At 41.0% G+C, this 13,863-nt stretch overlaps 1 protein-coding gene across 3 annotated transcripts in view; it reads right to left on the reverse strand.

Moving 5' to 3' along the window:
• Positions 1-12,850, reverse strand: part of Mthfd2l (methylenetetrahydrofolate dehydrogenase (NADP+ dependent) 2 like) — a 90,024-nt gene extending 77,174 nt beyond the window's left edge. For 2 of the 3 annotated variants that reach the window (XM_075942771.1, XM_075942770.1), the window contains exons 1-2: positions 12,471-12,850; positions 1,250-1,434 (exon numbers count right to left, since the gene is read on the reverse strand). In XM_075942771.1, coding sequence (XP_075798886.1) covers positions 1,250-1,434; positions 12,471-12,586 — 301 coding nt within the window. In that variant the 5' untranslated portion in view covers positions 12,587-12,850. Of the gene's footprint in view, positions 1-1,249; positions 1,435-10,148; positions 10,746-12,470 lie in introns of those variants that run through there. The other variant, XM_075942772.1, reaches the window with a different exon arrangement.
• Positions 12,851-13,863: the final 1,013 nt, after the last annotated feature.

The following is a 13,863-nucleotide window of genomic DNA, read 5'->3' on the forward strand; positions in this document are numbered from 1 at the left end:
AGAGATTGTAATCTGCCTAGATAGGTAATTTTATCCACTTCAAGAATCTGTAGAACATAGCATTTAAATAACTTGGGGTTGTGTTGATGTGAGACACAATTGCTCCTGACAGCACTGATCTGTTCTCAAGAGAATGTTGAGCACCAAAGATACTCCACTTGGAGTCTGTTTTCTTCTTGGCACAATTGGCTTTTGGGCAAGGAACTGCCCATGCCTTCACCACTGACAAAGTACATGGAGTCCAGACTGGATAAGCAGGACACAAGAAAAAAGACTGCCTAACCTTGCCCAGAAAGGGTAAGATGGTTCTACAAATTTTCTGAAATTTTTTCTCTGAAAATTATCTGTCCGTCACGCTAGGCCTTAACCAAAGTTGGTTGCTTCAACATTGCAAATGAGACTTTGGGTGATTGCTCAGGTATCCAGTTGTCTCTATCATAAACTGCACATTTTGGAAGCTGCTTGATTGTACTTCATGCCTACTCAAGTAATATTATCTCCCTTCTCAGGTCTTCAGTGGGGTTGAAGATTAGATAGCCGTAGTTACCTTCCTCTTATGATTTAGCCAAGCCATTTCCAATACAAGACTTAGACTCTTTAGGATAAAATGTTTATTAAAACATTTGACATGTGTTCCTTGCTTAATATTGTTTATGCTGGTTGTAATCCTAATCTTATACTTAATATCTGTTCCTAGTGTTTATAGTTTTGTATTGTATTTGGAACTCTCTTATTTAGACAAAAGGGGGAGGTGATGGGAGACCTCTGCCAGCCAATGACCTTTAAGAGGTTAGACCAGGTTAGGGCATGACCTTTTGTGTACCCAGAGAAAACTGCAGGCCAGCCCAGGGCTCGCTCTCTCTCTGCTTCCCATGTTACACACCTGAAGTTGGACTTCTCATTCCTGTTCTATGAGTTTGCCCATTATAATAAAGAAAATATAAGTGGAATATTTTGGTGTTAGCTTATGATTCTTTGACTGCATCCTCACCCCCAACACATAGGCTCTTTTTTAAAAGCAAAGATTCCTATCGCCTCTCCCGTAAAATATGAATCACACTGAAATAATTCTATAAGAAACCTGAACACATTAAGACATTCATATAAACTTGAGTAATAGCATAATCTCTAATAATAACAATAATCCATGTTATTTGAATGGTACTTATTTGATTATTATCAATCCCAGTTACATTACTTTACATAACAGAAACATTTAGTAAGAAATACAGCTCACATACATACCCACCTACAGCAGAAGCAGCTTTTATCTTATTTCTGACGTAGGTGTGACTTGCTGGGTTATCTCCCACTAAAATGATACTGAGGTGGGGCCTCCTGTTCCCAAGAGCAATCCATGATTCCACACCTTGCTGTATTTCTTTTTGGATTTGCTTAGCCATTTCAGTTCCTGAGATGACAATGGCTTCATGTCTGTGGGAAACAAAGCACTAAGTATAATATTAAAAAGTCAATAAAGAATATTCAGCCGAATGAATGTGTGGAACAAGAATGTTCAAAACAGCTGTGGGGCTGGTAAGATGGCTCAGCGTCTGAGAGCGCCTGTTGCTCTTGCAGAGGAAGGACAAGTTCCCAGCACCCACATGGCGTCTCACAACTGATTGTAACTACATTTCCAGAGGAACAGCGGCTCTCCTCTAGCCTCCACAGGCACCGCACACATGTGGTACATAGCCACGCAAGCAGGCAAAGACACATGAAATGAAAATATTCGAAACAATTATGAGCATCTAAAATTTGACTTTTTCTTTTTTTTTTTTTTTGGATTTTTTTTCGAGACAGGGTTTCTCCGTAGCTTTTGGTTCCTGTCCTGGAACTAGCTCTTGTAGACCAGGCTGGCCTCAAACTCACAGAGATCTGCTTGCCTCTGCCTCCCAAGTGCTGGGATTAAAGGTGTGCGCCACCACCGCCCAGCTAAAATTTGACTTTTCTAACAACATCTGGCACTCATTTTCAGGTTCATAAATAATACTAATGATTTTCTGGAGGATTAGAATTTCTGTACTTCTACATTATAATTTGATTGTTCTAGGCTGAATGTGTTTATGTCACCCCAAGTTTATGCGGAAATTCTAAACCTCTCCGTTCTGAGAGTGGGAGGAGATCAGGGTGGGGGGGGTCTCTGCAAACACCATAGCCAGCAGACTAATGATCCAAGACACTATGAGACAGGAAGGAAGTCCGGTTCAGCACACCTCAGCAGCCAGTGCGAGTTCAAACTCTGACAGTCTGACACTGGGCAATTCATTTTAGGCATATTTAAGTACAAGACAATTTGTAAAAAAATGTTTCCTGGAGACAATTAACTCAATCCCATGTGTACAACAAAGCTCATAAATGATTAGATTGAAACTCTTTTCAAAGGATATGTGACCTCTTCCATAGGAGGGGCTCTATGGATTGACTACATGTGATATCTTAAGGGTCTGGGGAATGGCCTCGGACATATAGATAGTGTAAACGTCACTGGGTTATTAACCGCCTCTGTTCCCATGTGTAAAGTACATGTTACAAGTCTCTTAAAGAGGGTTCTATAGCTGAGAAACAATGCTCAAAATAAGGGTCTAGGATGAGTGGGATAAACACGAGAGTCTACGGGAGACAGATGTGACCTCGCCATAGAGATAGTGCAGCAGTCTCCGGGCTAACAACCATGTCCATTTCCTGTCTTCTGGACAGAAAACCAGTCACACAACTGGAACAACCCCATGTGTTTAATATTCCTGGGTTTCCTAGTGTGTTTATCTGTGAGCAGACAGGCCTCATGCCCTCTACAGATCAGCCACGGGAACGAAGTCTTTGGAAATGAGGTTAGTGTCTTTACAAGACACTCCAAAGGCTCCCACTCCCTTTCCCTGTGTCATTTTATAGGTGATGCAATGGAGAAAAAAAAAAACAGCTCATTTTTAGTTTTGGTGTTTAATTTCATGTATTCTAGGTATTAGTCCTATGTCTGAAGTGTAGTTGGATTTTGTTTCCCAATCTGTGAGTTGTCCCTTAACTCTGGTTATTCCTTCCTTGGCTGTGTAGAAACTTTTCAGTTTCATAGCATCCCACCTGTCAGTCTTGTGATTGTTTCCATTGCCCTCAAGCCTTTCTGGAACATTCTGGGTTTTTAAGTACCTTCTCACATTTTTTTTTTGAGAATTTCATACATAAGTACTGGATGTACCTCATTTCCAACACACTCTCTGCCAACTCCTCCCGTGCTTCTCCACTCTCCCACATTCATGACCTCTTCTTTAGTTATTATTTCACATTTATATATGAGCACATATAAATACAACCCACTGAGTCTATTTAGTGTTACATGTTTAGGAGTGACGGCTGGAGATTGGGTAACCTATCATGGGGCTCTTCCCTCGAGAAGAAGACTGTCCTTCTCTTTGCAGCCATTAATAATTGTCTTCATCTGGAGCTGGGGCCTTACAAGATTCCCCCACCCACAGTGGCATGCCAACTATTGTTGTCATTGTGCAGGCCTGATTTGTAATGTGTATTGCCACTGAGGCAGGGAAAGTAAAAAAGAATTGCTGTGAGGGGACCCGTGAAGAGGGGCACAGTATGGTATAGATTCTCTGAAGGGGAACATAGGAAAAGCAGGAGGGCTATAGCTGGGGAGTAGAGAGGAAGGCAAAACAGAGGGAAAGAGAGGAAGGGGTACAAAGAACATTAGCGGTGATTATTTTCTGTTTACTTAAAAAATATCAGTGTATGTACATGCATATATAAATAACCAAAATGAAGTCAAACCACTTGGGCTAATAATGTCCCAAGGCCATATGCTCTCTAAGAAAACCCTAGTACCAGGCAGTGAAGCCTCCCTTGACGTTGTTGATCAAGGGAGTTCAGGAGACTTCAAACACAATACAAGCAAAATGCAGTTGTTCCAACAGACTGGCTTAAGACTTGGCAGATTTGGCAGGGGGATTATTCTGTAAGTTGCTTATAAACTTTGTTTTGTTAAAAATCTACACCTGGCTCTTCAAATCCCCAGCTGAGAGCCACTGATTTGGGCGTCCATTACTCCCCAACTGGATTCATTCCCTTGTATAAATTTCTACTTGTAATTTGAAGAAACTTATTATGACTAAATGTGCTCAAAATTCTTCATTGAATATATAGGCTATTTAAAGCTATGTGCAAATAAACTATAATAATTCATCAACTGAAGTGTAAATCCATAACAATTAATAAAATGTATGTACAAACATTATTATAATTAAAATGTAAAACTAGTAATAAAATTTATATCTAATACAGAACATAGTTTACCAAAGAATAATCACTCCTTCTAATTTCTGCAATCAGATTTCAGAAATGATAAGGATTTGAAAAATTATTTTACAAACCATCTTATTATACCTACAGCTGTTACATTTTATTTAAAATCTGATGGAAATTATTAATATAATTAACAAGAGGACCAAAAAGAGAAGGCACATTCCAGTCTTGAAGTTTTAAGGCAAATTGGAATCAATGAAAGAAAAGCTTTTATACAGAAATTTACCCTCCACAAACCAAAGAGCTAAACTGATTAAATAAAAATTCAATATGCAAGTAATTTTGAAATTATATCATGCAGAAATCTGTTCATTCTGGAAAAAATATGCTAACTCAATTCTAGTCCCTACGAATGTGACCATATTTGGAAGTACAATCTTTATGAGTGTGCTTTTGCTTATATGCCTAGGATGTAACACCTTGTCAGACTAGAGAAGATCCTTATTCCAATGTGATGTTGACCTTTCAAGAAGAGACACACCGGATATCAGGTGCAGCATTGGAGGCAGAGCCAAATGGTGACAGAGGAAAAGGTGGACTAGTGCAAACGCAGCCGAAAGCATGCCAAGGACTGCTAGCAAGACCCAGTGCAGCGCCACTGGAACTTCGCACCAGACTTCTAGCTTACAGGAGCGTTACGTGTTCTACGGTTTTACTTCGTTTATGGCAACTTTAGCAAATGTGCATACCTATGCAGTAGCCCATCCTCCCACCACATTCTGAAACCCAAAGAGCCCCAAGCTCTCCATTGGTGTGAAAAAGAAAGTACTACAGAAGCACAATTTATAAGTGAAGCAGCTTCTAAACAAACAATGTGTAGGTAGCATAAACAGTACGAACACTCTGAACTAATGGATGGTTCCCATCCAGGATGGGGTAAAAAAAGAAGGTGCACTATTACGTCACACTATCTAAAATGGCATGCTATTTAAAACATGCTTATTTCTGGAATCTTTCACTGAATATTTTCAGGTAACTGAAGTCATGCAAAGTAAAGCTATGGATAAATGGAAACTTCTGTAATCCAACTTAAATGCTCCAATTTATGAGGAAAATCTTGAATGAGTGAGTTCAAATTTTTTTATTTAGTCTATACTTTGCAATATATGAAAATGCAGTTGACAAAAAAATTTTACTACATCTAAATATGATAAAATTGTTCTAAAATCAAATAACTTATATGATGACTTTATTCTTTTTCCCTCTTATTAAAAACATGGATTCATTCCTCAATCAATATCATCTGAATCAGTTTCCCCTCCCTCTGCTCCTCCCAGTTCCTCCCCACCTCCTCTTTGATGATGATTTTATGTCATGTAGTGGAGCAAGGACTTCAAAGGGAGACCGACATTGTGGGGGTTTGAGTGAAAATGGTCCCCAAAGAAATGGCACTATTAGGTGGTGTGACTTTGTTGGAGGAGGTGTGGCCTTGTTGGAGGAAGTGTGTCACTGTGGAGGCAAGTTTTGAGGTCTCATATATGCTCAAGATACCTTTATAAGCCTTTATAAGTCACTGAAGCCTTGTTGGGTCCTGGATCCATTCTATGGAATGGATCTTTAAATTAAATCAGATACTGGCTTCAGACCACTTCCTGTTGTCTGTGAGTCAAGATGCAAGAACTCTTAAGTTCCTTCTCCAGCACAGTGTCTGTCTGCACACGACCCTGTTTCACGCCATGATGATAATGGAATAAACCTCCAAACTGAACCAAATCACCAAATGAAATGTTTTCCTTTATAAGCATTGTCATGGCTCCTATGAGCATCTTCACGGCAATAGAGTCCCTAACTAAGACAGAAGTCACTGGTTAATTTATGTTAAAAAAAATATCTTTATATTGCAACACAAAATAAAGATTGAGACTCTTCCATTTAGCAGTTGTCCTAAGCTTAATAGTGCTTTAACATGAAATAATTTTAAAACAAAAAATTGCCTTTTGTCAAAACAGTTCAAATTGAAACTTGTAAGTATATTGCCAAGAAATGGCCTCTTAAAATTAAGAATATGCCTTAAATTTTCCCAGAAAAATCCATCAGTATTTATTTTTAAAGGCTTGATTAAGAAAGTGATTCAAATTTGTCATAAATATTAAGGGTAATTATTTCGTCTTACTAAAATTTAATATTCTAAAAATTTATGTGAAAATTTTGTTTTCGTGTATGAGGATATAAACCTTCAAAATATCACTGAAAAGATTCTGAAGATACTAATTAATAGGTTCTCTAATATGTTTCTAAGACAACAAATGTTCTAAATCAGTAGTTCTCAACTTTCCTAATGTTCCAACTCTTCAATACAGTTCCTTGTGTTGTGGTGACCCTCCAACCATAAAACTATAGCATTGCTACTTTATAGCTGTAATTTCACTGTCATGAATCATAATTTAAATATATAATATGCAGGATATCTGATATATGACTCCCAAAGGGTCACAACCCACTGGTTGATAACTACTATAACTTAAATGTACAACTTTCATCATTTTAAAAATCCTTTTTATTCTCAGAAATATGTCAATTCAGTCAAAATTTCTTTGGTCATTGATCTACATCAAAAGAGCCTCAACTTGACCCCTTAGACATGGCTCTCACAACACTCCTGGGATTGTTTGTTTGAACACTACTTCCTGAAATGATGGAGATATCTTGATCAGTTCCCAGGGAAGGCGCTCTCCCCATAGCCTCTCCTTCCTATTGCTGAGCTAGCCGCTAAATAGGACTTTATTAATAAGCAATAAATCACTTCAGAAGGCAGGGTGTGTGTTAGAGCAGCACTGTGGAATAGAACCCTCTCAACTGAAACGAGAAAGCGGGAGCATAGGCCTGGTTCACACGGGGAGCCATAACGAGGTTAAGCAAGCTATGTAATTGCTTCCAAAGACACAGAGCTGGCTTGTATATACAATGAGAATGCTCTCCTTTGACTTTACAAAATCAGACTAAGAGTTGACTGGCAAGTTTACATAAATGGTTCTACTTCCTACTTCTCTTAAATAATGGAGACACATTCACATCAGCTGGAGCAATATGAGACAAGAAGTCAGCCATGTTTCTATGTTTATTTGTCTTCCTTTTTAAAGGGTTACTATAACCAAACTTGATGTATAATAAACCAGAGCAGAGCAGTAGACAAGAAAATGAACTCTTTGCATATCAACATATTCCTCCATAGGTACCGGAAAATAAACCTTAGGTATTATCAATGCTACATTTAATTTGGACACTTGGCAAGTTCTTAATCCTCATTTCAAACCCAAGTTTAATTAGAACTTTAATTGGAGCATCTGTGAACTGCTTTAGGATCTCTAAGGTGAAAAAGCCAACATAAGCAGTTCTAAGGTCTCCATGAGTTTGTCTTAATCCCTCAGTGTCCTGAGGCAGAACATGGGTATTTGAAATTTACCTTAAAAAATATCCAAGAGAACCAAGGCAAAGCAAGATATGGAATAAATTTAATCATGCTCATAGCACAACAACACTGAGCCTTTTGTGGGATATTTTAAAAGTAAACAAATAGTAATGAAAAGTTAAGTTCACGACCTTTATATAGGCATTTCATTTCCCACCTTAAGTACTTCACACAAACCTTGAAGCAATTTTACCAAAAATCATGTATTTGTAAATCAACAAAAATAAATAAAGCAAAGCAAGGCTCATCATGTATGATTCATTCCAATGTCAATTTTGTTGCTTGCCAATTTAGAACCCTAAAATCTAACCAAAGAATTAATAATTACCAAAAAATACTACATATTTTTATATACCTACTTTTCCAGAAAAGACTTAGTCACCATGAGAACGCCTGGCTCATCTGAAGAAGTCTTTGTACTTTCTCAGAGGAATGGTTTCAAATGTGAATACACAGTTACAAGGGAAGCCAGTTTTATTGAGATGGCACAAGGGGCAAGTCTTACAGTAAGTACAGTAATATCAAAGTAATGAGTATAGATGATGTTTTGTGGTATCTTATCCATTGTGATGTTAAAATATTTCTGTGTATTAGTATCCTTACGCATACTGACTGATGATAATATTAGTGTCATCTGTTGCCAACGTTTACAAGGAAAGAAATGCTGAATTGATCAGTATCAGTGACCTCCCTTCCAGGTTTATGGATTCCCACAATTCTATCAATGGGATGCTACATTAAGGGAATGGGAGAAAATTGGTATAAACCTGTTTATTCTTAGAGTTTAAGAATGCTTATTTTGGCCAGGCATAGCAGTACAAACCTTTAATTTCAATACTCAGGAGGCACAGGCAGTCATATTTCTGCAAGACTGGCCAATACAGAGAGTTTCAGGCCAGCCAGCAATATTGTGAGACCTGGCTCAGAAAAGTAAGCATATTTTGTAATCTGAGGGTGTAGTTCTCTGGTTATTATACTTGCATAGAATTTCCAAGGCTACAAACAAATATTATTTTAGAAAACAAGTACATATACATTCCTGTATGATATCACACACACACATGTATGTGTATGTGACAGGACAGGAAAGTGCATCAGAGACATCAGAAATGGGACCTTAAAAAGGGTCAAAGAGGATTTTCTTTGCAATCTGGAAGGGACAAAAAAAACTAGAGAGCCATCCCTTCTGCAGAATGATAGGGAGGGAGACTTACAAGGAGCTTCAGAGAAAACTCTCAAAGAGAGAGAGAGAGAGAGAGAGAGAGAGAGAGAGAGAGAGAGAGAGACTATTTCTCATACCCTTTTAGAGCTGGCAGGAAGTCCCACCCCACACGGTTTTATCTCAGGCAGCTACTTGATAAGGAGCATGGAGAAGTCAGGCATGGTCAGGACCACAGATTGGGAGCTAAGAAAACACAGTACAGCAGGACTTCTTAACTGTCCCACAGGGTTGCAGGAAGTGTGGCCTGCTTTCTTCAGGCTGTGGGCTCTGGCCTCTTAAAGTGACCAGAGTTTTAAAGGGGCAGGCCCATGACCTAACACTGCTAATCTGAAAACTTGATTGTGAAGATGCCGCATTAGTAAGCTCTCTCTGGACAGCTGGGACCTAATTGAAAAGATGAAATTTAAATAGGAGACACCAAATGGTGCAACATTTAGCTTTAGTTTCTAAATGAAAAGAAAAAAAACAGCATACTGGCTTGGGAAACAAAACTGTAGTCAGATAACAAAAGTTGAAGGAAAAATAAAGATCAGTTTTTCTAAGAACAGTCTGATTTTGAGAAACTGCATTGGTAACCTTTATGACTAGCTCTCTCTTGACTGAGATCAATCTGTATAAAATTAGTATAAAATTAGTGTTCATAATAGTCCTAATTGGAGTCTAGGTCCTTCAAGCGTCAGGGGGGATTTACCAAATAATAACTCTATGCAAATCTTGGGAAAGTACTTGGGAAAGTCTGAAGGCATGAACACGGTTACTATGAAAACCGGTCTTTTTAAAACTATTAGACTACCTATTCAAACTTAGTTAAATAACATACACCAGTATCTTTTACTGACTCCCCAAACGGGGGCTTTTTAAACGCTAGATTTGCAGCACAGATTCTAAAGCTTTCAGCAGTGGAGCGTAAAACAAGGTGAGGCTCTACGAAAAGCTGTCGGCTGGCGTTCAAAATTTTATAGATGCTTCAAGACCAAAAAGAGAATTTACAAAATCGTTGGCTTGAGAAACCACTGAGCAGCAGCGTAAGCACCAGGGGGCAATCCAGGGGACCCCACCGAGCTACTGGAAAGGGGTGGGTCACGGAGAACTGAACTAACAAGCTGTGGAGAACTAACTTAGCAGCCGGTCTGCTGTGAACCTGGTGTCAGCTACTGCTCAAGGTGTGTGACATCGCCGCCCCAAGGGCTAGGCAGCTGCTGAGAGCCTCACCCTGAGAAGCACTGGCCCAAGTCTCAGGGGCTGTTTTCATCCAAGACCATTCTGAGGTGTAGAGTCACACACAGTGACAGGAAGACAGAATAATTTAAGCACAAAGAATGTTGTTCTAACTTTTTGACCATGTAAGTAGTTCATTTCGCAACGAGAGAAGCTTGAAGAATAGAAAAGTGTATGTGCTGACATTAATTTCCCTCCATTATTAAGCTCTAATTTCTCATGCATAAACAGAAAGAACTCATGATGAATTTTAAAGGGAAAACTGTTGCAAGATAAATGGCAAATAATATTATGAGATCATATAGCTTCCAAATTCTATCAAATATTATTCTTGAAACTCACAAATAACCATCCATATAAAAATATTTAGCTATGTTCTGTTATTATAGTTGTCTACTTAGGCAAGAAATATAAAAAATTGAAAATCTTTTTTATCTGAGAGTATAGTGGCTCAAAAGTGTGATAAATTTGTTCATTTAAAATAGTTAATATCATTGGGGAAAGAGTTTATCCAAGTCAAGGATAATTTCCAATGAAAAATACACTGTGGTTCCAATTTCATGTCAATAGGAATGCTATTAACGTGTGACAATCACTGTGAGGGACCAGACAAAGAAAGCGTCACTAAAAAAGATGACTGAGTGGGGAGGCAGACAGTGGCGACCTCTGGAAGATGGAATCTCTTCTCTCTGCTGGCCCTAGAAGAGAAAAGAGACACCAATAAGCATCAACACACTGTCCGAACTCCTCCCCACCCGAGATACACCGCTCCACTGGTGTTTCTCGTCGCTATAGCCAACCTCACCTACAGGTGTGGCATTCAGTGTCAAAAGAAATATATATAAAAACACTACCTTTTCCTAACTTGACTCATGCTATATTAAAAATAAAACCACTACAAATAGCTTTTTTTCCCCCACGTAATTGTAATCTACATCAAAAGGCATGGAAAACAGGCAGGCTCAACTTCCATCATCACTCTTCACTGCGTTGGCTACTCTTAATCGTAAGGAGGCCATTAAATGTCTTCTCCGTGTGAGCTATATCAGAGTTCAAACCCAGGGCCTCCCCAGACAAAAATACAAGTTACAAGATGGGAAATCTCCATAAGCGGATGGGCGATGCCTGTGTGTGTTGTGTATGAAGCATGCGGCTATAATCAACTTTTGGGACCCTGACTGTTGATTGCGACTCCTTCGGTAGGCACTGGGCACGGAGCAAACGGGGAAACAGAGACACTGTGTCGATGAGAAGACATTATTCAACTTGTACACTTACAAAATGATTATCCTTCCTAGAGGGAGTGCTAAAAACTTGAAATTCCACGGATAATAACTTAAATAGAATGCCGTTAGTAGATAAGCCCTTTAATTCTTTAACACAAACGGAATCCTACAGAACCTGTTCTTAGGGAGAAGAGCAGACTGGCGCTGTCAAGCGAAACAGCGAATTCCGACACTACTACAGTGTACAATACAGTTCTGAACCATGATCATTTTCACATTTCCTTCTATAGACCACTATAAACCATCTTCGAAGTAAAAAGTACAGGAAATACTTTAAATTTCGGTGACTCAAGACTAAGACCCAAATGTATCCGAAGGGAGTTAGACAACAGCTATGTGCACCGCGCCATTGCTTGTTTTCCTCCAAGTGTTATCCTGGACCTTGGGAACACAAAGTGAATTATAAAATGACAAGCGAGTTCCAGCCAAAGTGGTAACAGTATATCACCACCTGGAATCCCGGAAAGTGTACAAATGAGTTTTTCTGAACTCATTGGCCCTGGGCAAGACACGATGAATTGTTCCATAGGTTGGATTGTCCCACAGACAAGGGAAGCTGAGGCAAGATGGCCTATTCCTGGGCACCACGGTGTCCTTTCATTGTCCTAGCCAGCAACCAAACCCAAAGGGATCAAAGAAAGCAAAAGACTGACAACTTGGGGAAGGCTGGTAGGTGCCAGCGAAAGGCTGAGAGGCCAGCACTCACGTGCAGTTTTGTGAAGCCGGTAAGACATTCAGATGTGGGAAAGACTTCAAGCCGCTGACAAAGGAATACCGAAAGCGAAACGCTCCCCAACTGTCTACACAGCGCCTACCCTTGCTGGCACAGCAACAACCTGAACAAACCCCAGGCTCCCAGCGAGCTGCCCCAGGCTCCCCGCCCTTTGCCCCGCGCTCCTTACACTGCGGCCCCTCGACTGCAGCAGGACCCGGAGTTCGGGCCCCGGGCGGGAGCCCAGCAGCTCGGGCCTCCACAGGGCCCCGCCACGCCGCGCCGCTCCCACGCGCGGCCCCTTCCCGCAGCCCCTACCTCACGCCGCTGCTCCCGAAGCCCCGCCACGCGCGCTCGGCTCCTCCCGGGGCCCTCGCAGGCCCTCGGCACAGGCCGCCCCGGAGCAGCAGGAAGCCGCGGGCCCGCGTCGCCATGACTTGCCGCCCGCCTCCGAGGGTCCTGCAGCCGCCAGCCCTGCCCGCCCGGCCTTCCGCTTGCACGCCCGGGGCCCTCAGCAGGGTTCCAGGGCGCCGGGCGGGGCGGAGCCCGGACGCGGAGGCGCAGCCTGTGACCACGGGGTGGCGGACAACTCCACTCCGGCCCCTGCGTTGTCGCCAGTCACCAGGGTGCACAGGGAAGGCCTAGACATTCACTGCGGGCTCCAAGTCCCCTGTCCCTATGGCCCAGCTACAGCCTGTGGTCTCCATGGTTACGCGGAACGCAGGTTACTGCAAGCAGGAAAGTTGGTTCAAGTGTTCGCTTTTCACTCCCCTACAGGAAGAAACAGAGATGACCTTAGGGTTTCTACAACTGCGGTGCCCTTGACATTTCTAGAAGAGCCATTGCACTGCGGGAGTTTGTGGTACCTAGGAAGCAAAGTGAATTTGTAATGAGAAAGCAAAAAGCCAGTAAATAATAGTAATAATAATAATAATGATAATCCAGGTTAAACCACAAAGCTAACAGAAACTAAACTATGTCACCCAAGGTCAGGCTGCCCCTGTGAGGACTATGATCTCTTTCAGAGCTGTCGTCTGCCTACTCAGGGAACTTGTTATCTAAAGTCCCAGATGTCAGAGAACTTGTGCAAAAGTCTTTTCAAAAACAACGGGGCATCATCTGGCTGATAGAAGTCAATAGACAAAGAAGCACATGGAAGAAAATCTTGGCATTGAGAGTTTAGATATAACAATCATTACACGCAAAAAGAAATTGAACTGCTGCTGTTGAAAAAAAAATCTGTTAAGAGAATGAAAAGCCAGGGAGAAAACTGGGGTGGGTCGGGGTGAGGTGTTTGCAAGTATTTATTGTGACCTTGCTCCCAAAATGTACGAAGAACTGAAATGTACCACCGTTCCAGGTCTAAATGGGTCCTGGGGAGCTGAACTTGGGTCCCCATGCTTGTATAGCATGACTCTCTGCCCAGCCTCGTTTCGTACATTAGGTCTTTGATCCATTTTGAGTTGATTTTTCGCAAAGAGCTAAGATTAGTGTGTAGGTTTATTCTTCAACGTGTGGATATCCACTTTCCCAAGCACTGTTTGCTATAGATGTTGTCTTTTTCTCCTACCTATTGTTAGTGCTCTTTGTCAAGAATTAGGTGTTTGCCACGGGGTGGGCTTATTTCTGGACACTCTGCTCTATTCTGTTGGCATGTATGTCTGTCTCTGTGCCAGGACAAGGCTGATTTTGTTACAATGTCTAGGCAGCA

The sequence above is a fragment of the Microtus pennsylvanicus genome, chromosome 12 (assembly GCF_037038515.1).
Source record: "Microtus pennsylvanicus isolate mMicPen1 chromosome 12, mMicPen1.hap1, whole genome shotgun sequence".
Taxonomy (NCBI): Eukaryota; Metazoa; Chordata; class Mammalia; order Rodentia; family Cricetidae; genus Microtus; species Microtus pennsylvanicus.